General features: G+C 35.1%; 1 protein-coding gene across 1 annotated transcript in view; it reads left to right on the top strand.

Moving 5' to 3' along the window:
• The window catches only part of LOC123555001 (fibropellin-1-like), an 83,472-nt gene that overhangs the window by 33,078 nt on the left and 25,538 nt on the right, over nucleotides 1-24,856 (top strand). Inside the window, exons 17-32 of the mRNA XM_053548945.1 lie at nucleotides 5,347-5,460; nucleotides 6,349-6,462; nucleotides 7,429-7,542; nucleotides 8,320-8,433; nucleotides 9,320-9,433; nucleotides 10,700-10,813; nucleotides 11,702-11,815; nucleotides 12,782-12,895; nucleotides 13,672-13,785; nucleotides 14,692-14,805; nucleotides 16,072-16,185; nucleotides 17,062-17,175; nucleotides 19,657-19,770; nucleotides 20,466-20,555; nucleotides 22,230-22,321; nucleotides 22,742-22,832. Of these exons, the coding sequence (XP_053404920.1) occupies nucleotides 5,347-5,460; nucleotides 6,349-6,462; nucleotides 7,429-7,542; nucleotides 8,320-8,433; nucleotides 9,320-9,433; nucleotides 10,700-10,813; nucleotides 11,702-11,815; nucleotides 12,782-12,895; nucleotides 13,672-13,785; nucleotides 14,692-14,805; nucleotides 16,072-16,185; nucleotides 17,062-17,175; nucleotides 19,657-19,770; nucleotides 20,466-20,555; nucleotides 22,230-22,321; nucleotides 22,742-22,832 (1,755 nt within the window). The remainder of the gene's footprint in view (nucleotides 1-5,346; nucleotides 5,461-6,348; nucleotides 6,463-7,428; nucleotides 7,543-8,319; nucleotides 8,434-9,319; nucleotides 9,434-10,699; nucleotides 10,814-11,701; nucleotides 11,816-12,781; nucleotides 12,896-13,671; nucleotides 13,786-14,691; nucleotides 14,806-16,071; nucleotides 16,186-17,061; nucleotides 17,176-19,656; nucleotides 19,771-20,465; nucleotides 20,556-22,229; nucleotides 22,322-22,741; nucleotides 22,833-24,856) is intronic.

Here is a 24,856-nt window from a genome sequence, read left to right as displayed (position 1 = left end):
GTTAAACATAAGTATTTTGATACGTTTAGTTGGGCACAATTAACAGCAAGAAATTTCGCCTGAACTTAGCATCAGTAGCAGTTTTCGTCAAAGTCAGAGGCTTGCCTGAGATAAAGTTCATAATGAGTAACTAGGCCTTTTACTGATACTAGCAAGCACAAACTTATTAAAATTAATAAATTTATGGATACATTTGCTTCATGCAAGTTTCTTGTTTCTGAAATGAACATAAACACAAGAGCTGTCGGAGGATAGCAACGCTCGATTATTCAACAGCCTTGTCTTTTGAATGAATATAAAAGTACGATTGAACCTTTTACATGCTGTTTACATGAGTATTTGAAACAATAATTTGAAGTTCTTGACATATCAGACTCTATACTGCACTCCAAATGCATTTGCAACATTCTAAAGAGCGTTCTCATCATAAGTATGTCGTCAGTTAGAACAGTGCGCTATGATCTTATTGCAGCAAAATGTGACGTACGAGGTATTTAAATTACCTTTCGTTCGTTGTTAGTTATTATTTTTTAAACGACAGAGACAGTATTAAAACGAATAACCCATACATTGTGGTTTGTGTTTTTTTAAAAATAAATCACCGAAAGGTAAAATGCCACCACGGTTTTATATATTTACATGAACCTTAAAGGTTGATAAGTTTCTTGTTTCAGGAATTACGGGAACATTCAAGTTTTCGAAGTTTTACTACTGCACTTTTATAAACAGTTGCAACGCTTTATAAATGTAAATATTGATAAATATAGAATGAGAAGCGACAGTAAGTTTAGACACTATCATCGCATGGGCAGCAAACCAAAACTGCGCACTGCAAACTATGGCGTAATGAGGCGTAATGCTGTATATTGTATGGAGGAACTGGGCATAATGTGTATATATATGTTAGATATTGATATTTATAATGGAAGGAAAAGAGTTATATAGCACTAGCTAATACTTTTATAGCCTGAAATCAGGCGTAGATATATTCAAAACTAATTCTGACTGCTCTCTTTTATATTAGGCCCCTTTTTATCATTTTTAGGTGATTTTTTTTCATTCATGCATCAATTAATTTGAATCAATCCGATAGCGGAAATGTGGTTTAACCATGGTTACAATCTTACAACTTATTCATGATTCTATTAACTTGACCCATAATGCTTCATGAATGACTGTATCTAATGCCCGCTCATAATACACAAAAGCACAATATAACTTGGATTTGCTAGATAAAACTTTCTGAACAATACTATGCAATATATATATACAATCTGATGTACTGTGACCATCTCTAACTGGGCCTCATTAAACACATGTTCATTTTCACCCCTTTTATTTATACGATTACGTAACTCTAATAAAAATATTTTTGCCATAACATTTACAATGGTTATTCCCCTATAATTAGAAGGCACACTACGATCACCCTTTTTGTAGATAGGAACAATCACTCCTTTTTTCCAAGAATCAGGATATTCACCTTTTTCGTAACTCAATAAAATCTTTAGAATCAGTAAAAAAATCAGCAACATTATGGCACTATTGCTCCGTAAGGCAGACGCATTTCAAAGCACAATAAATTAATCAAATTATTTCGTTTTAAGGAAAAACACATTTTAAGTCAATTTTCTGTAACAATGAATTGACGTCCTCTGTACTAACAGTTTCATCTAAGATTGAATAATATATACTTCTGGTGAAGGATTATAGAAGTACAAGACCTTGTTAAAGAGCTTTTTGGTTTGTGTTTAATGCCATTTTTCAACAATATTTCAGTTATGTAACGGCGGGAAGTTAACCTAGCCAGTGTTCCTAGATTCTGTACCGGTACAAACCTGTTCTCCACAAGTAACTGCCAACTTCCCCACACGAAACAGAGGCGGAGGAGGAATGGTCTTTTATCAAATCATCAAGGAGAACATACACCTCGCTCGGGGATGAGACTTACGACCCCGCGATCCGTAAATCTTCGCTCTCCCTACTGAGCTAAGCGGGCGAGTTCGTGTATACATATGGATATTTATTTTTTTATTTAATGTACTTAATTCTTTGTTTTAACCTATAGACATTGATAAGTGCACTCCAGACCCATGTCAAAATGGGGCAACCTGTGTTGACAATGTTAATTTCTACAGCTGCGCGTGTAGTGCGGGGTACACGGGCAATGATTGCCAGACTGGTTAGAAAAAAAGGTTATTATGTTAGAAGCTTGATCCGGGATACTGGATTTTGTTAGATCGGATAGCTCGCCGAATGTAATCTGTCCCAGCAAAATCCACGATAGCCGAATGCAAGATCCCAAATCTGGTTACTGTTGTAATGACCCTTTTATTATATGTCACCTTTTTTATTTTGTTATCGGACGAAATCTTAAGTGTTTTCTTCTCTGTATTCGCTATTTATAGAACTGTGTCAGGTCATGCATATTAAATGAAAATTGTCCGACAACAAACAATACAAAAGTACAATATGGAATTTTTTCTGCCTATTCATATTTACTTATGAAATACAAGCTGTATTTTTGAAAAAAAAATATATAGGTATATAGTAAATGAAGTTATTTAGATTTTGAAGAATATGAACGATATATGATCATATTGCTGATAGCTTAAGCCACAAAGCAATTTCTTTCAAAAAGTGGATAGGTGTTGCTGTTGAATGTTACTGCTAAGACAAAATTAATGTGCAAACGAAACATTTAGGTTTGCTGTTCAAATATAAGTTGCAATAATGAGTCCTCCGTGGCTGATTAGTTCAGGATAATGGCTTTGAACCATATGCCTCCATCTATATTGGCACGAAGCCTCGCTGGGATGTTGAATACCCCTTCATGTGAGGAAGCCAAACTTCTGGCGTGCAGGAGGTCGGCAGTGCATGTTGGCTACCTAAGTGAACGGATCATTACATGCGAAGTACATGTGCTAGTAATGGAACTGTTGTATTAGACTACTATTTGTAGCTTGGAACTTTTCCATTGACCGGTTGTTTTTCTTGAATTCTTAAATTTCATATAAGAAAAACAAAATACTAAACGGCAAATTTCAAAAAAGTTTTGTTAGAGTTCCCTAATCAACTGGGTTAAGATGCACAAGTTATGTGTAAATTAAGGTTATATTTTGCTAACTAAGACAGTAACCTTTGGTTTCAGTATGGATCCGATGTTCTATGGTCAATTTTCCTTGACCACTTTCGCCCCCTTTGAGAAAGGACATAAAAAAAAACATTTTTGCGCTGTAAACTTGATCTAAATATTGCAACAGTGTTTGCTGTTGTCTTTAGTGTATCAAAACACAATTATATTTATTGTTGTTATATTCATATTTAACAGAATTAGTCTTGTTGAATGCCCTAACCCTTGACCAAAATGTACCAATGCTCATAATGTCATAATTTCTACATGCACATGAAGTCTGGTACACTGGCACTATGTGAGACATTAAGTAAATGTTGTAAATGTTTAAACGTTCTCCATAAAATCAATTTAGCAGAATAAATGGCTTGTGTAATATGGAAAATAATTATGAAGAATGTTAATTAGACAGACACATACCGATAACTTGTCAATTTTAAGGAAAGTATACATTTAAAATAGTTTGGTTTAAATTTCTAGCAATATTGTTTACATGCTTTTGCTGATTAATGTTATTTATTCAAAAGTCTTACACCCTTGTAACTACTAAATTTGAATTTACATGAAATGCCCTTTTAACTTAGAACATTTTGTTAAAATTTATAAAATTTTTACTAGAACGAACAATTCAGATTACACAGAGTACACGGTGTAAGGCGCTCTTGGTTTTGCATGTCACTTGGCAGCAAACAAAAAGGTTCAAATGAAGAACATCATTATTTTCGGTACCTTTTTACCTAGTAAGCTATGCACAAAATGAGTCATTTTATAACTTGAGTTTCCTTTTTTGATAAAAAGAGCTATGAAACCAACTTTGGGTTGCGACTCACAGATCTAGACGGGCTGCAATGTGCCAGTTGGTAGGCTCATTTTGTTTCGTTTTAAGCCCTATTAGAAGGGGGAAAGACAATTTACAAATGACTACAAAGGGCCTGCGCGGATCTATCTTCTGTCTTGAGCACGATTCAGAAACCCACAATGTTGGCATGGACTAATTAAACAATTGCCTAACGCATTTTTTTAAGATGTTTAATGTGAAATAAACGATGTTAATATCCGAAGCATATTGAATGTTTCTGTAGATTCATATTATCTAAGTTGATAATTCATTATTTTGATTACCCTCTTTTAATAAAACAAAGAAACGTGTGCAGTTTTAAATTGTAATAACGCGGCTAACATGTTGAAATGTATTTTAAAGCTTGCACGTCTTCTGGATACACTGGACATTGAAATGATTCCAGACGTGGTAAAACTGACGGATAATGACGGTGTTATTCTCTGATCTGCCAGAACCAACACGTGAAGTTAATTGTAACAGTTACAGAAATAGATGAATCGCCCTAACTTTACTTAGAAACGGAGGACAACTGTTGATAGTAATTGCTGACATATCTTAAGGCACTAACATGGACAGGTAAGACATTTTGTAGAGTGTTCTACTTCATGTTAATATCATATTTTTGAAGAGAAATCCCACTGTATTTGCTCAGCCTCATTTGTATAATTTAACTAATATAGTCTTTCTAATTTCCAAGAACCGTTTCTTTTCATGCTCGACTATACGAAATTTATGGAGGCCTATCCTACTCACCCCGGCGTCGGTGTCGGCGTCTTTCCGCGTCCCCATCTTGGTTAAAGTATTTTTTTACACTTTCTCTTTTTTTTTCTCCTTATCTCTGTAATTACTTGATGGATTTGCATTAAACTTATAATAGTTATTCCTCATCATCACCCACGTCATCTGCCACAAGGGCCATAACTTTCACACCAATTTTTCATGAATTATGCCTCTTTACTTAGAATTTAAGGTTAATTTTGATGCATTTTCACTATATCTTAGTTATTACTAAATGGATTTGATTCAAACTTTGCAGTAGCTGTTCCACAACATCACCCACATCATATGACACAAGGTGCATAACTCTTGCACCAATATTTAATGCCCCCTTTTTGCTTAGAATTATACTTATTTAGTGCTTTGATATACTTTAACTTTATCTCACTTATTAACTAATATCTTTGTCACAGACTCAAGCTATTGTGAAATATCTTCACCCAACATTGGAATCATTAAACACTCCAGTGACAGCTCCATCTTCCTCACATGTGCCCAGTTTCACATCCAGCATCGAAATAGTCAAGCGTGCTGTCTCCTGTGACAGCTCTTTATGTTTACCTAATTTTTTTCTCTCTTATTTGAAAACACACAGATATAGATGAATGTAGCCCAGACCCTTGTCTAAACGGGGCAACGTGTAATGATCAAGTCAATTCCTACAGCTGCACGTGCAGTCCTGGATACACTGGCACTGACTGTGAGACAGGTAAAACATTTTGTAGAGTGCCTACAAATAATTGTGTCTTCTTTGCCTACCGTTTCATATAATGTTGAAAACAAGATATGAAAGCACACAGCATCCTTGTTATTTACACCGAGCAAATATTTACTCGTGCGCCGGCCCATAGTTTGTACTAGGTCGCCGGTCCAAAGTTTGTACTAGGTCGCCGGTCCATAGTTTTTACTTGATCGCCTGTCCATAGTTTGTTCTATATGGCTTGTTTATTTTCAACATAATTTTGCTTCCCTGCTAATAAGTCAAACATTTAAAGATAAAACCGTGGTTTAATTTCTGATGTCATGTAATAAAACATTTATTGAATGGCTTGTCAAAAGGGCAATTCAATACATGTTTCTTCTTATATGATATACACAGCAATTTCCTGGATTAATCGAATGAGTTAAAAAGAAACCGCACAATCCAATTATCAATTTATATAAATCACGGGTCCATAATTTCTGCTAGAGACTGATCTAAAGTTTGAAACAACATTTTGCTGGGCTAATATTAACACTTGAACAAAACATATTTCCTAGTGCCATGTAATAAAGGACTATTTGAATGGTTTGCCTGTCAATAGTAAAAAATATTAACTGATAAGCCATTCAGTTAGTTTCAGATTATGCTGTAAAAATGAGAAGAGAACCATCTACAGACCATTGCGCATTCCCTTCTGCATTTTATGAAATATCTAAATATGTTTATAATTATGTACTTTCCGCACGCTCGCATGGAGAATAATTTGATTATGAAGACGAGTGTGTGAAGCACCACACCTGAATTCAGCTAAACAGAGTTTCTGTGTTTTCAGAGAGCGTTTGTGTTACATTATGTCCCGTTTCCTGTTCTATTTTTTAATTTGTAAATACACAGATATAGATGATTGTAGTCCTAACCCTTGTCAAAACGGGGCAACGTGTACTGATGGTGTTAATGGCTACAGCTGCACGTGCAGTTCGGACTACACCGGAACTGACTGCGATACAGGTAACATTTTGACATATCTGATATAAAATTGCTGGAAATGATGAGTTATATGGAAAGGATCACGCTTAATGTATTGGTTAACTTTTTGTCATCTTCAGCATCACGAACAGTACTTGTAACTACCACAACAGTAGAATGAAGTGTCATTTGACGACCATAGTCGAAGCGTTCTTAGTAATGTTTAATTTTCTGTCTCTTTTAAATCATTTAGAGCACTTAGTGTTTCTGGATACTTAGGAAGAGGACACATTTTCTTCGTGGATTTCGTGGAAATAAAATCCACCAAACTGTTCATTTTGTGTTCAAAAGTTAAAATCCATGAATTTATATCACAATAAAAAAGCCGTTTTGGACAACATCACGAAATTTCTGTTTATAAAATTATGTGATTTCACAGCACTAACATTGAGACGTGCAGTTGCAGATTTTATGACCTTCATCAAACCGACAAGCCGGCTATGGTTTTGCTTGGCAGCCGTCTATGCTCCCTAGGATCTTTGATAATTGAGCTGCGCCATGAGAAAGCCAACATAATGGCTTTGCGACAGGCATGGATCTAGACCAGCCTGCACATCCGCGCAGTCTGGTCAGGATCCAAGCTGTTCGCTTTCAAAGCCTATAGCAATTAGAGAAACCGTTAGCGAACAGTACGGATCCTGACCAGACTGCGCGGATGCATGCTGGTCGCAAAGCCACTATGTTGGTTTTTTCGTGACGCGGCTCATATATTTCAATGATGCAATCATGATAAAATAGTAATGATTTGTACAGTAAAATGTCTTATGCTAGATCGTTCACACTAATCACATTTTGAAATTGGTAAATGCGCTCAAACAATTGAATCCTTCTTAGAAATTGATGAATGTACTCTACAATTTAATCCTATCTAGAACTTGATGAATACATTCAAACAATTAAATCCCACTTAGAAAAAATGAATGCGCACTAACATTTAATCCCTTCCAGAAATTGATGAATGCAGCTCGAATCCTTGTCAGAACGGAGCAACTTGCAATGTTGGTGTGAATTCTCATAGTTGCACATGCAGCCCTGGATACACTGGCACTTATTGTGAAATAGGTAACATTTTCTTACTGATCACAACAAACTACAGATATCAGTAAACAGATGGTTTAAATAACTTTGTTTTGTTTTATTTGAAATATTTAAATGCTGATTAATGTCTATTTATCAAAATGTCTTTAAACCTTATCCTGCTAAATTTAAATAATGAACATGTCTATCTTTCAACTTTGACAGTACCATTAACAGTTAAAAGGGGTGCTTACCTGAAATATACTGACTGAATAGTGAATAGTGCAGACCATGATCAGACTACACGGATGTGAAGGCTGCTCTTGGTCTGCACTGGTCACCTGCCGCAAATATGTTAAAGGGTTAATTGAACGAGGAATGTATTTCGGACCGACCCTTGCTTGAATAGAGACATACACAACATTCTAACTTAATTAGAAGGAGGATTAGATTATTATTTATTATACTAAAGCTATTAAAGCTTTTTCGTGGTCTATTGTCTGTTTGAGCACGATTCAGAGATCAGGGAAGTAGGAATCGAAATTAAGCATCCACGTTTTTGAACGAATGCGCCGTTGTAAGTCCGACAATTAACCAGGTGGAGGCCTTTTATATTTTCATTCTTACGTTCTCTTTGAAATATAATGATAGTAAATATGCCGAAGAATATATTTTGTTCTAACATTTTCATCTTAGATTAGATAATACATATCTTAACAAGCTGGTGAAGAAACAAAGGAATGTTAGACCATGTTTAAATTGATAATGTCCCCATATATATTGGAAATGATTTTTTATTTAATACTTTGATTTAACCTATAGACATTGATGAGTGCAGTTCAGACAAGTGTCAAAACGGGGGTACGTGTACTGACGGTGTTAATTCCTTTAGCTGCACGTGCAGTGCGGGATACACGGGAAGTAATTGTCAGACAGGTGAGAAGTGAAAATATCTAGACTTTTAACAATATAAACACTCTCACACTGGCTATCCTAATGCCCGCTGGACAAAAAAACAAACAAACAAACAAATAAAAATACATAAACAAAACAATTTGCGCGAAACTTTGAATTTTTGTTCGATTTTTCAAATTGAAGAAATTGAAATAAATGAAAAATACTACCTATCGATTTACAGCTGGAATACTTTGTCCAGCGGGCGTCAGGATAACCGGTTATCTAGTGTGTTGATGTAAGTAAGCCAAACATCTGGCTTGCGGGAGGTCGACAGTGCTTCGAAAGGGCCCGTCATTGCCTTAAACTGAGTTCGGAATGGTACCTGTGGTTTGCCACTACCATATATAGCTTGAAAATTCTCCCTATGATCTGGGTTGTGTCTCTATAAATCTTAAACTTAAAACGAAAGGGCCCGGCATTGCCTTAAACTGAGTTCGGAATGGTACCTGTGGTTTGCCACTACCATATATAGCTTGAAAATTCTCCCTATGATCTGGGTTGTGTCTCTATAAATCTTAAACTTAAAAATACTCTATAAACGTTGCAATAATTTCAGGAACATTATCAGCAATTCATAAATATGCTTGTAGTGTCCATGATACACTGGTATCACCTGGGTCTGTATGCATACCAGCAGGAATTCACTTTTGAAAACAGTAAGAGTATTTTCTTTTCAGTATGTATCCAGTTATTCAAATTAACTTATACCATCGACACACACACATCCAGGCCATCACTTGAAAGGACAGTTAAAACCGAATCTCTTGCGTGGGTAAACACATATTGGTATAATTTAACCCAAAGTGTTCTTTCTGATACTTTATTTATTAAATGTTGCTTTTTTCTCATATTTGAAAACACACAGATATAGATGATTGCAGCCAAGACCCTTGCCAAAACGGGGCAACGTGCTCTGATAATGTCAATTTCTACAGCTGCACGTGCATTCCTGGGTACACTGGCACTAACTGTAGAAAAGGTACGACATTTTGTAGAGTGCTCTACATCATATTAATATCATTTTGGAAACGGAGAAAAGGTCATTGTTTTGTGGAACATACGTTTATTTTTGAAGAAAAATACCTCTGTATTTGCTCAGCCTCATCTGTATAATTTAACTAATGTATTCTCTCTAATTTCCAAGAACCGTTTTCAATGTTTTTAGCTCGACTATACGAAATCTATCCTACTCGCCCCGGCGTCGGTGTCGGCGTCTTTCTGCGTCCCCACCTTGGTTAAAGTTTTTGCACTTTCGCTTTTTTTCTTCTTATCTCTGTAATTACATGATGGATTTGCTTTAAACTAAAAATAGTTATTCCTCATCATCACCCACATCATCTGACACAAGGGTCATAACTCTCACACCAATATTTCATGAATTATCCCCCTTTTTACATAGCATTTCAGGTCAAAGTAAAATGGATTTGATTTAAACTGAAAGTAATTGTTCCGCATCATTTCCAACATTATATGATACAAGGTCCATAACTCTGGTACCGATATTTAATGAATTATCCCCCAGTTTTAGTTGGAATTTCAGGTTAAAGTTTTGATGCATTTTCACTCTATCTCAGTTATTACTAAATGGATTTGATTCAAACTTAAAAGTGTTGTTCAACACCATCACTCACATCATTGGACAAAAGCGCCATAATTCTTGCTCCAATATTTCATGAATGATCTCCCCTTTTCACTTAGAATTTCAGGTTAAAGTTCTGATGCACTTTCACTCTACCTCAGATAGTACTAAATGGATTTGATTTAAACTTAAAATAGTTATTCCACCTTACCACCCACATCATATGACACAAGGTGCATAATTTACTTAGAATTTAATGTTAATTTTGATGCATTTTCACTATATCTTAGTTATTACTAAATGGATTTGATTCAAACTTGACGAAGTTGTTCCACATCATCACCCACATCATATGACACAAGGTACATAACTCTTGTACAAATATTTTATGAATAATGCCCCCTTTTTGCTTAGAATTATAATTATTTAGAGTTTTGCGACACTTAATCTTTACCTCTCTTATTACTTAATATTTTGACACAGACTCAGGCTATTGTGCAATATCTTCGTCCACCATTGGAGTAATATAACACTCCATTGACAGCTCCAGCTTCCTCAAATGTGCCCAGTTTCACTATTCTGCATTGAAATAGTCGAGCGCGCTCTCTCCTGTGACAGCTCTTGTTGTTTACCTAATTTCTTTTTCTCTTATTTGAAAACACACAGATATAGATGAATGTAGCCCAGACCCTTGTCTAAACGGGGCAACGTGTAATGATCAAGTCAATTCCTACAGCTGCACGTGCAGTCCTGGATACACTGGCACTGACTGTGAGACAGGTAAAACATTTTGTAGAGTGCCTACAAATAATTGTGTCTTCTTTGCCTACCGTTTCATATAATGTTGAAAACAAGATATGAAAGCACATAGCATCCTTGTTATTTATACCGAGCAAAGTTTCACTCGTGCGCTGGCCCATAGTTTGTACTAGGTCGCCGGTCCAAAGTTTGTACTAGGTCGCCGGTCCATAGTTTTTACTTGATCGCCTGTCCATAGTTTGTTCTATATGGCTTGTTTATTTTCAACATAATTTTGCTTCCCTGCTAATAAGTCAAACATTTAACGATAAAACCGTGGTTTAATTTCTAATGTCATGTAATAAATCATTTATTGAATGGCTTGTCAAAAGGGCAATTCAATACATGTTTCTTCTTATATGATATACACAGCAATTTTCTGGATAAATCAAATGAGTTAAAAAGAAACCGCACAATCCAATTATCAATTTATATAAATCACGGGTCCATAATTTCTGCTAGAGACTGATCTAAAGTTTGAAACAACATTTTGCAGGGCTAATATTAACACTTGAACAAAACATATTTCCTAGTGCCATGTAATAAAGGACTATTTGAATGGTTTGCCTGTCAATAGTAAAAAATATTAACTGATAAACCATTCAGTTAGTTTCAGATTATGCTGTAAAAATGAGAAGAGAACCATCTACAGACCATTGTGCATTCCCTTCTGCATTTTATGAAATATCTAAATATGTTTATAATTATGTACTTTCCGCACGCTCGCGTGGAGAATAATTTGATTATGAAGACGAGTGTGTGAAGCACCACACCTGAATTCAGCTAAACAGAGTTTCTGTGTTTTCAGAGAGCGTTTGTGTTACATTATGTCCCGTTTCCTGTTCTATTTTTTAATTTGTAAATACACAGATATAGATGATTGTAGTCCTAACCCTTGTCAAAACGGGGCAACGTGTACTGATGGTGTTAATGGCTACAGCTGCACGTGCAGTTCGGACTACACCGGAACTGACTGCGATACAGGTAACATTTTGACATATCTGATATAAAATTGCTGGAAATGATGAGTTATATGGAAAGGATCACGCTTAATGTATTGGTTAACTTTTTGTCATCTTCAGCATCACGAACAGTACTTGTAACTACCACAACAGTAGAATGAAGTGTCATTTGACGACCATAGTCGAAGCGTTCTTAGTAATGTTTAATTTTCTGTCTCTTTTAAATCATTTAGAGCACTTAGTGTTTCTGGATACTTAGGAAGAGGACACATTTTCTTCGTGGATTTCGTGGAAATAAAATCCACCAAACTGTTCATTTTGTGTTCAAAAGTTAAAATCCATGGATTTATATCACAATAAAAAAGCCGTTTTGGACAACATCACGAAATTTCTGTTTATAAAATTATGTGATTTCACAGCACTAACATTGAGACGTGCAGTTGCAGATTTTATGACCTTTATTAAACCGACAAGCCGGCTATGGTTTTGCTTGGCAGCCTTCTATGCTCCCTAGGATCTTTGATAATTGAGCTGCGCCATGAGAAAGCCAACATAATGGCTTTGCGACAGGCATGGATCTAGACCAGCCTGCACATCCGCGCAGTCTGGTCAGGATCTAAGCTGTTCGCTTTCAAAGCCTATAGCAATTAGAGAAACCGTTAGCGAACAGTACGGATCGTGACCAGACTGCGCGGATGCATGCTGGTCGTAAAGCCACTATGTTGGTTTTTTCGTGACGCGGCTCATATATTTCAATGATGCAATCATGATAAAATAGTAATGATTTGTACAGTAAAATGTCTTATGCTAGATCGTTCACACTAATCACATTTTGAAATTGGTAAATGCGCTCAAACAATTGAATCCTTCTTAGAAATTGATGAATGTACTCTACAATTTAATCCTATCTAGAACTTGATGAATACATTCAAACAATTTAATCCCACTTAGAAAAAATGAATGCGCACTAACATTTAATCCCTTCCAGAAATTGATGAATGCAGCTCGAATCCTTGTCAGAACGGAGCAACTTGCAATGTTGGTGTGAACTCTCATAGTTGCACATGCAGCCCTGGATACACTGGCACTTATTGTGAAATAGGTAACATTTTCTTACTGATCACAACAAACAACAGATATCAGTAAACAGATGGTTTAAATAACTTTGTTTTGTTTTATTTGAAATATTTAAATGCTGATTAATGTCTATTTATCAAAATGTCTTTAAACCTTATCCTGCTAAATTTAAATAATGAACATGTCTATCTTTCAACTTTGACAGTACCATTAACAGTTAAAAGGGGTGCTTACCTGAAATATACTGACTGAATAGTGAATAGTGCAGACCATGATCAGACTACACGGATGTAAAGCTGCGATTGGTCTGCACTGGTCACCTGCCGCAAATATGTTAAAGGGTTAATTGAACGAGGAATGTATTTCGGACCGACCCTTGCTTGAATAGAGACATACACAACATTCTAACTTAATTAGAAGGAGGATTAGATTATTATTTATTATACTAAAGCTATTAAAGCTTTTTCGTGGTCTATTGTCTGTTTGAGCACGATTCAGAGATCAGAGAAGTAGGAATCGAAATTAAGCATCCACGCTTTTGAACGAATGCGCCGTTGTAAGTCCGACAATTAACCAGGTGGAGGCCTTTTATATTTTCATTCTTACGTTCTCTTTGAAATATAATGATAGTAAATATGCCGAAGAATATATTTTGTTCTAACATTTTCATCTTAGATTAGATAATACATATTTTAACAAGCTGGTGAAGAAACAAAGGAATGTTAGACCATGTTTAAATTGATAATGTCCCCATATATATTGGAAATGATTTTTTATTTAATACTTTGATTTAACCTATAGACATTGATGAGTGCAGTTCAGACAAGTGTCAAAACGGGGGTACGTGTACTGACGGTGTTAATTCCTTTAGCTGCACGTGCAGTGCGGGATACGCGGGAAGTAATTGTCAGACAGGTGAAAAGTGAAGATATCTAGACTTTTAACAATATAAACACTCTCACACTGGCTATCCTGACGCCCGCTGGACAAAAAAACAAACAAACAAACAAATAAAAATACATAAACAAAACAATTTGCGCGACGAAACTTTGAATTTTTGTTCGATTTTTCAAATTGAAGAAATTGAAATAAATGAAAAATACTACCTACCGATTTACAGCTGGAATACTTTTCCAGCATTTTTTCTGTCCAGCGGGCGTCAGGATAACCGGTTATCTAGTGTGTTGATGTAAGTAAGCCAAACATCTGGCTTGCGGGAGGTCGACAGTGCTTCGAAAGGGCCCGTCATTGCCTTAAACTGAGTTCGGAATGGTACCTGTGGTTTGCCACTACCATATATAGCTTGAAAATTCTCCCTATGATCTGGGTTGTGTCTCTATAAATCTTAAACTTAAAACGAAAGGGCTCGGCATTGCCTTAAACTGAGTTCGGAATGGTACCTGTGGTTTGCCACTACCATATATAGCTTGAAAATTCTCCCTATGATCTGGGTTGTGTCTCTATAAATCTTAAACTTAAAAATACTCTATAAACGTTGCAATAATTTCAGGAACATTATCAGCAATTCATAAATATGCTTGTAGTGTCCATGATACACTGGTATCACCTGGGTCTGTATGCATACCGTAAGGAATTCACTTTTGAAAACAGTAAGAGTATTTTCTTTTCAGTATGTATCCAGTTATTCAAATTAACTTATACCATCGACACACACACACATCCAGGCCATCACTTGAGAAGGACAGTTAAAACCGAATCTCTTGCGTGGGTAAACACATATTGGTATAATTTAAACAATGTGTTCTTTCTGATACTTTATTTATTAAATGTTGCTTTTTTCTCATATTTGAAAACACACAGATATAGATGATTGCAGCCAAGACCCTTGCCAAAACGGGGCAACGTGCTCTGATAATGTCAATTTCTACAGCTGCACGTGCATTCCTGGGTACACTGGCACTAACTGTGAGACAGGTACGACATTTTGTAGAGTGCTCTACATCATATTAATATCATTTTGGAAACGGAGAAAAGGTCATTGTTTTGTGGAACATACGTTTATTTTTGAAGAAAAACACCTCTGTATTTGCTCAGCCTCATCTGTATAATTTAACTAATGTATTCTTTCTAATTTCCAAGAACCGTTTTCAATGTTTTTAGCTCGACTATACGAAATCTATCCTACTCGCCCCGGCGTCGGTGTCGGCGTCTTTCTGCGTCCCCACCTTGGTTAAAGTTTTTGCACTTTCGCTTTTTTTCTCCTTATCTCTGTAATTACATGATGGATTTGCTTTAAACTAAAAGTAGTTATTCCTCATCATCACCCACATCATCTGACACAAGGGCCATAACTCTCACACCAATATTTCATGAATTATCCCCCTTTTTACATAGCATTTCAGGTCAAAGTAAAATGGATTTGATTTAAACTGAAAGTAATTGTTCCGCATCATTTCCAACATTATATGATACAAGGTCCATAACTCTGGTACCGATATTTAATGAATTATCCCCCAGTTTTATTTGGAATTTCAGGTTAAAGTTTTGATGCATTTTCACTCTATCTCAGTTATTACTAAATGGATTTGATTCAAACTTAAAAGTGTTGTTCAACACCATCACTCACATCATTGGACAAAAGCGCCATAATTCTTGTTCCAATATTTCATGAATGATCTCCCCTTTTCACTTAGAATTTCAGGTTAAAGTTCTGATGCACTTTCACTCTACCTCAGATAGTACTAAATGGATTTGATTTAAACTTAAAATAGTTATTCCACCTTACCACCAACATCATATGACACAAGGTGCATAATTTACTTAGAATTTAAGATTAATTTTGATGCATTTTCACTATATCTTAGTTATTACTAAATGGATTTGATTCAAACTTGACGAAGTTGTTCCACATCATCACCCACATCATATGACACAAGGTACATAACTCTTGTACCAATATTTTATGAATAATGCCCCCTTTTTGCTTAGAATTATAATTATTTAGAGTTTTGCGACACTTTATCTTTACCTCTCTTATTACTTAATATTTTGACACAGACTCAGGCTATTGTGCAATATCTTCATCCACCATTGGAGTAATTAAACACTCCATTGACAGCTCCAGCTTCCTCAAATGTGCCCAGTTTCACTATTCTGCATCGAAATAGTCGAGCGCGCTCTCTCCTGTGACAGCTCTTGTTGTTTACCTAATTTCTTTTTCTCTTATTTGAAAACACACAGATATAGATGAATGTAGCCCAGACCCTTGTCTAAACGGGGCAACGTGTAATGATCAAGTCAATTCCTACAGCTGCACGTGCAGTCCTGGATACACTGGCACTGACTGTGAGACAGGTAAAACATTTTGTAGAGTGCCTACAAATAATTGTGTCTTCTTTGCCTACCGTTTCATATAATGTTGAAAACAAGATATGAAAGTACATAGCATCCTTGTTATTTATACCGAGCAAAGTTTCACTCGTGCGCTGGCCCATAGTTTGTACTAGGTCGCCGGTCCAAAGTTTGTACTAGGTCGCCGGTCCATAGTTTTTACTTGATCGCCTGTCCATAGTTTGTTCTATATGGCTTGTTTATTTTCAACATAATTTTGCTTCCCTGCTAATAAGTCAAACATTTAACGATAAAACCGTGGTTTAATTTCTAATGTCATGTAATAAATCATTTATTGAATGGCTTGTCAAAAGGGCAATTCAATACATGTTTCTTCTTATATGATATACACAGCAATTTTCTGGATAAATCAAATGACTTAAAAAGAAACCGCACAATCCAATTACCAGTGTCAATTTGTATAAATCGCGGGTCCATAGTTTCTGCTAGAGACTGATCTAAAGTTTGAAACAACATTTTGCTGGACTATAGTCAACACTTAAACAAAAAGTAATTTATTTCTAGTGCCATGTTATTAAAGACTATTTAAATGGTGTGCCTGTCAATAATCAAAAATATTAACTGATAAGCCATCCACTTAGTTTAAGATTATGCTGTATGAAAGAGAAGAGAACCATCTGCAGACCATTGCGCATTCCCTTCTGCATTTTAACGTGTGTTTATAATTATGTACTTTCCGCCCGTTCGCACAGAGAATAATTTGATTATGAAAACGAATTCGTGGAGCACCACACATGAGTTCAGCTGTGTTTTCAGAGAGCGTTTGTTTTAATTTATGTCCCGTTTCACAGTTCTTATTTTAAATTTCTAAATACACAGATATAGATGATTGTAGTCCTGACCCTTGTCTAAACGGAGCAACGTGTACTGATGGTGTTAATGGCTACAGCTGCACGTGCAGTTCGGATTACACCGGAACTGACTGCGATACAGGTAACATTTTGACATATCTGATATAAAATTGCTGGAAATGACGAATCATATGGAAAGGATCACGCTTAATGTATTGGTCTAGCTTTGTTCATCTTCAGCATCACGAAGAGTACTTGTAACTATCACAGCAGTAGTATGAAGTGTCATTTGACGACCATAGTCGAAGCGTTCTTAGTGATGTTTAATTTTCTGCTTATTCAGAATCATGAAGCGCACTTAGTGTTTCTGGATACCTAGGTAGAGAACAAATTTTCTTCGTGGATTTCGTGGAAATAAAATCCATCAAACTGTTCATTTTGTGTACAAAAATTAAAATCCATGATTTTATATCACAATGAAAAAGCCGTTTTGGAAAACATCACGAAATTTCTGTTCATGAAATTAATATGTGATTTGACAGCACTAAAACTGAGACGGGCAGTTGCAGATTTAATGACCTACAAAGAACAAACTTCATCAAACCGACGAGTCGGCTATGGTTTTGCTTGGCAGCCTTCTATGCTTCCTATGAACTTTGATATGAGCCGCGCCATGAGAAAACCAACATAATGGCTTTGCGACCAGCATGGATCCAGACTAGCCTGCGCATCCGCGCAGTCTGGTCAAGATCCATGCTGTTCGCTTTCAAAGCCTATTGCAATTAGAGAAACTGTTAGCGAACAGCATGGATCCTGACCAGAAAGCGCGGATGCGCAGGCTGGGCTGGATCCATGCTGGTCGCAAAGCCACTATGTTGGTTTTCTCATTGCGCGGCTTAGTTATATTTTAATGATGCAATCATGATAAAATAGTAATGATTTTGCACGGTAAATTACCTTACATCAGATAGTTACCATTAATTCCGTTTTGAATTTGTATTTATGCGCTGAAACAATTGAATCCCTCTTAGAAATTGATGAATTCACTCTAACATTTAACCCCGTTTAGAAATTGATGAATGCACTCTAACATTTAACCCAATTTAGAAATTGATGAATGCAGCACAAATCCATGTCAGAACGGAGCAACGTGCGTTGCTGGTGTGAATTCTTACAGTTGCACATGCAGCCCTGGATACACTGATACACATAAAATGACTATAAAATCTCTGAAAGAAGCTGGACCTATGGTCAAACTATGTTTGTGTTCATTGACTGTGCTTGTTACTAATACATTCATATGTAGCCTAAAAATGGCAAAAACTATGCCCATCTTCTTAAAATTCCTTCAGTGATGTTTTTAACAAAATAGCAAGTCTGTATCAAAATCGCTAAATTCGTCATACAACATTCCTGATAAACAATATACATTTTCCCGGTTATTACCAATTTGAAAATTTCCTATTTGTATTGGCCATCTAAATCTTAAGTGAACCTTGTCGCTTTAAAAGGTTAACGAAACAACAGAAAGGTTTCAGTGTGATCTTACCATACATGTATCAACCATGAGTCGGATTAATTATTTATCTCAATAGGTTGCAAAAAAGTTCGAAATGACCTTCTGCTATCCATGACAATATAATATCAGGCCGTCACTGGCATTTTCATGGGTGACATTTACAGAACTGAATTAAAATGATACCCTCGCTATAGTTATACATCTATCGGGAGTGTACTTAATTAACTCTATACCATCGTTGTATAGGTGGTAACATTTACTTGACTGAATTGAAACGATGCCCTCGCTATAGTTATGCATATGCATTTTAATAACTCCATAGCACCGTTGTACAGGTAATAACATATGCAGGGCTACATTAAAACGATGCCCTCGCTATGGTTATACATTTATCGGGAGTGTACTTGATTAACTCTATACCATCGTTGTATAGGTGGTGACATTTACTGGACTGAATTGAAACGATGCCCTCGCTATAGTTATGCATCTGTTAAAACCCACAGTGAATCAATTTGCAAGGATCATTTCAAGTAGGAATATTTACAGGCGCGGATCAAAACAGATTTCATATTAAAATGTTTGAGTAAATTCTGTCCGCTAAGTTGTATCCGTTGTTATGGTTGGTTAAAAATCTAAATGTATGCCTCCACATAAATCAAATAAATGTAGATGATACTCGGTCGCTTTCTGAGATAACAGCTTTTTTTTGTGTATTTTGTGACTTGAAAACTAGTTTCAAATTGTTTTTCAAAATGAATAATATGTTTTGCGTTATTGGATATTTTTTTAATTTGATTATGTTCTCAACAACATGTTGGTCTTATTGTATGCTTATTTTTTAAAATTTACTTTCATTAATTTTTAAGACATTGGTTGAATTGGGTTTTGATCTTTTGTTCTGTTAATATCTTATACTTTTTCAGTGGATGAAACATTTTAAATATATAGTATCTTAGATTATTGAAAGATGAAATTAAAACATCCTATATGTAAAACATCTTTCACTGGTGAATACCAAATGTTCACTTTTCACTTTTGGCTAAACCACTGATCAAAATATTACATCGAAAGATATAGATATCCTTTATCATTATAAACTTGCAGATATTGACGATTGCAGTCCCAATCCTTGTTTGAACGGGGGAACATGCCTCGATGGCACCAATACGTACACGTGCACGTGCAGCACGGGCTACACAGGAACCAACTGTGAAACTGGTATACATATGTCAACATTTTTTTTTAGTGGCGGGGAGAAGGGGGTGGGGGGTTAACGCAGTTTTCAGCAGTATTCCAGTTCTAAAACGGCGGGCAGTTAACCTAACAAGTGTTCCTGGATTCTGTACCAGTACAAACCTGTTTCCCGAAAATAACGATGCCAACTTCCACCACATGAATCAGAGGTGATGATTTCTGATTTAGAAACATTTTATTGAAATGTTCTGCCCAGCTATAATAATCAATGGAACTTTTTGAAAGTAAATTATTCCAACATCTTTTATACTGTTTAATGTAATTCTTTGATGATGTCTTTGATTTTACATTTGTATCAAACATAAATGGTATGTTTCTGTAAAAATGATGTAAACATTTGATTTTTTTTTCGTAGTTGAGAAACTTTGCATTCCAGATCATGCATCCGATTAAGTATTATCAAACCAGAGAAGGATCTAGTGCAAATATGCCCAATAAAAATTCAGAGCTTTCTAAATTTTATTCCTTTGCCACAATTTCATAGTTCCTCCTATTTAGAAACACATCTGACTGATCTCATCGATACTTTTGTTTCTCAAGGTATAAATTTGATTCAGATCAGTTTTAAATTTAACAAATTTTACTCGAAATTTATTATGATAAAAGATATGTTGTCGACGATACACTATTTGTATTTTCTTTTACAAATAATCTGGAAGTTTTGCCGTCATGTGCCGAAAAGTACCACACTATTGGTGGAACAAGTCATTCTGCTTGCTTACCAAAATCGGACGGAGCTACAGCAACTGGTACATATTTGATTATTTTGTACACGTAAATTCGATTTCTCCAGATCAGCATGAAAATTTCAGAAATTAGATTTTGTAAACGGTGAATCATTATTGTTTGAAGTAGGTATTTAGTGTGCATTACACAAAATACAAATGAATTTCACACATGTTATTGATGTTATTGGACAGAACAAGTTCCTTAAACGCACCGAATCACATTATTATGTCTTTCTATAGCTTGTACTAACTACAAAAGGTATTTTCAAAATTTCGAAAGAAATATATATATGGAGGCTTGCAGTGTAAGTATTTTAGATCACCAGAGCCACAGACTTGAGGTGGATTCCAGTGTGGTCTTCCCTTTACGTTATAAACGTCTTTTCTTTAGCGCTCTTCACCAGATTTTGATAAGAAACTTACAGACGAGTTCGATATTGGGCCTGACATACGTAAAGAAAAACGAGTGTTGAATAGTATGCAGTGAAAGTCAACTGAAGTCGGATACCCTCATTTCAAAAAGCTGTCTGCAGCATATACATCCTATTTTCGTTTTCAAGTAAACAAGTCGAAAGCATGTCCATATTAACATTAAAAGTGTCTTATTTTATATATAAAAAAATTATTCCACAAGTGAAATAATGCCCATTTGGCCCTCGGTTTACGCGCAAATATGCGAAAAAAATGGAAAAAATTAGGATCTATTTATTAGGGACTTCTTTCTATTTCACCACGGAAGCACATTTTTCGACCGGATAACTGCTATATGACCTGAGTATTAGCTTGTTTAGAGTTTTGTCCCTTTAATGACATTACAGTTGGACATGTTTACAAAGAAAATGAATCTCGTTCATATCTATGTTGGGTCAGATCGAAATAGTAGGGTCATGGTTATGTGTCCTTAATTAACCTAGAATCGACAAATTTTACTATGTTGTCAGTACAGAACCTTTATATTTCACCAATCCTTAGGCACAAATAATACATTATCTATTAATTTAATTTTAAAAAGCTATTAACAGTGTTCATACATTTAAAGCCAAACATTTTGTATTGTAAAATATACTTTGTTATAAGATCATAAGTTTATACTACATGGTTATTATCTCTCCTCTCATCAATAGTCCAACAGGGGACATTTGCATGATTACATAACAATACTTCATTGCTTTTAAAAATAGATCGGTTGCTATATTATCATCAAGAATATTGCTGACGGCTGAGTTATTCAGATATATTATGGTGAATTATACTTCATCAAGCACATGGCTCGGTTAGTGGAGTAAAATGTCTTTTAGATCTTCACTTATTTTGCATCAAAATGTACTTAAAAAAGTAACGTGGATGAATAACATTATTTGTGCCTGTCCTTACATCTTTTTCACTCATTCCGCACCTAAAATGCTTTTGCAAAATAAAAAGATTCGGAGATAGAAATGAAGAGAGCGGTACTTATCGTTACCATTGCAATGCATCGAGGGGTGGAGTTGGGGTGGGGGGCTTTTTTCCATAATCGAATAAGTTGATATTTGATACACTTAACTATTTTACTCACAAAACATGCTAAACATTCTTAGTTCAATATGACGTGGCTCCCATCTTTTCCACTGATAAAATTATTGTGAAACGTATGTAAAACGTATGTAAAACTTAGATACTAATTCAACCAATTTTGATAAATTCCGGTTATTTCAGGTGTATCAGAGGCGGACAAAACCATCATACTAGATCTTCATAACCAGGCTAGAAGGGATGTTGTTCCTACTGCCTCTAATATGGCACTCCTTGTAAGTACAATGCCTGATGGTAGGCTGGCAGAATATATAACACTCGACCTCATTCTTCGTTATACAAACTAATCTAGTAATGCTAGAATTTGCATTGTCACATGTTTGATATATTTGGGGTGACATTAAACCATTATTTAAATTTGGTGTATTGATATATTTGGAGTGACATTAAACCATTATTTAAATTTGGTGTAATTACACTAGTGTAATGAAGTTTTAACTTTGACGTCGTTTTAAATATAGGAGACGTTAGTCGAATATTACTACAGAATATCTTATCATTATATTTCAACGAACATATACGACTGAAAATAAACAAAGCCTTGTTGTGATAAATCGTCTAATTTCCAGTGGAAAATCAAACAATACTACACGCAAAATGCATTTGAGAAAGTTGCATGTTTATTTATATTTCAGTCCTGGGACGACTCTTTAGCTAACATAGCGCAAAAATGGGCTGAAACTTGTCCTGATTACCACGACTTGCCCGAACACAGAGACGACTTTGGTAATAGAAACCTTTCCGACCATTAATTTATTTATCATTGGAATTTCTCTCTATTAATAGTGTATATATTCCGACATTCCTCTGTATTACTAGTGTATTTTCATGATTGTTTTTAATTTTAGCACTTTTCTGTATTACGAGTGCTGATTCTAGAATTTCTCTGTATTACTTTTGTATCTTCTAACATGTCTCTGTATTAGTCGTGTGTGTCCTAGAATTCCTCTGTATTACTAGTGTATATTCTTGAATTACTCTGTATTACCACTGTATATTCTGGAATTCCTCTGTATTGTTGGTGTATATTCTGGAATTTCTCTGTATTGTTAGTGTATATTTTGGATTTCCTATGTATTGCTAGTGTATATTCTGGAATTCATATGTTTTCTTAGTACATATTCTGGAATTACTAGACTAAGTGTATGATGTAATGTTGTAGAATAACTCTGTGTTTCTTTTGTAAATTCTTGATTTCCTCTTTGTTACAGTTATATTTTCTGGAATGACATTATGACTTATAATGTATAACAAAAACGTGTTTTAACGTTATAAAACACGAAGAACTGGTCTAACGACTGCGGACTGATTTCACGTATCACGAGTGATTTTATTCTGGCGACCTTTAACCGAGTTTGAGTGTATTTATCGAAAACTAACATGGTTTTGCTATTCCTATTCTGATATACTATTTAACTAAAACAGCTGATGAAATATACAAGCTCATTTCCTTATTTATAAAAAAAAAAGAAAAAAAGAAAAAAAAAGAAAAAAATAACGTCATTTTAGCGTGAGCGTGTTTGAACGGAAACGGGCATATTAATAGAATAGTGTATATTCTAGAATTCATCTCTCATATGTATTAAATGTGTTTCTTCTTGAATCACTCTGTATTACTTACTTTAAAATTCCTCTTATTAAAACTGTATTTCTGGAATTACTATGCATTACTAGCGTATATTCTAGAATAAATCTGTTTTACTAACGTGTGTTCTGGAATTACTCTGTATTATTATTGTATATTATGGAATTACTATGTATACCAGTGTATATTCCAGAATTTTTCTGTACTACTATTGTACTTTTTGCAATTACTCTGTATTACATTTATATATTCCATAATTTCTCTGAATTATTAGTGTATATTCTGGAATTATCAATCTGTCTTATTCATTTGAGTTTATTTCTAGAATTCCTCTGTATTACTAGTGTATGTTCTAGAATTCCTCTATATTACTAGTGTGTGTTCTTGAATTCCTCTGTATTACTAGTGTATGTTCTAGAATTCCTCTGTATTACTAGTGTGTGTTCTAGAATTCCTTTGTATTACTAGTGTATGTTCTAGAATTCCTCTGTATTACTAGTGTATGTTCTAGAATTCCTCTGTATTACTAGTGTATGTTCTAGAATTCCTCTGTATTACTGGTGTATGTTCTAGAATTCCTTTGTATTACTAGTGCATGTTCTAGAATTCCTTTGTATTACTAGTGTATGTTCTAGAATTCCTCTGTATTACTGGTGTATGTTCTAGAATTCCTTTGTATTACTGGTGTGTGTTCTAGAATTCCTTTATATTACTGGTGTATGTTCTAGAATTCCTTTATATTACTAATGCATGTTCTAGAATTCCTCTGTATTACTAGTGTATGTTCTAGAATTCCTCTGTATTACTAGTGTATGTTCTAGAATTCCTCTGTATTACTATTATTTCTAGAATTCCTCTGTATTACTAGTGTATGTTCTAGAATTCCTTTGTATAACTAGTGTGTGTTCTAGAATTCCTCTGTATTACTGGTGCATGTTCTAGAATTCCTCTGTATTACTAGTGTATGTTCTAGAATTCCTTTGTATTACTAGTGTGTGTTCTAGAATTCCTCTGTATTACTAGTGTATGTTCTAGAATTCCTTTGTATTACTAGTGTGTGTTCTAGAATTCCTTTGTATTACTAGTGTGTGTTCTAGAATTCCTTTGTATTACTAGTGTATGTTCTAGAATTCCTTTGTATTACTAGTGTGTGTTCTAGAATTCC

Source organism: Mercenaria mercenaria, chromosome 7 (genome assembly GCF_021730395.1).
Source record: "Mercenaria mercenaria strain notata chromosome 7, MADL_Memer_1, whole genome shotgun sequence".
NCBI lineage: Eukaryota > Metazoa > Mollusca > Bivalvia > Venerida > Veneridae > Mercenaria > Mercenaria mercenaria.
Note: the sequence above shows the minus strand (reverse complement) of the source record. Positions and strands in the feature narration are given on the sequence as shown.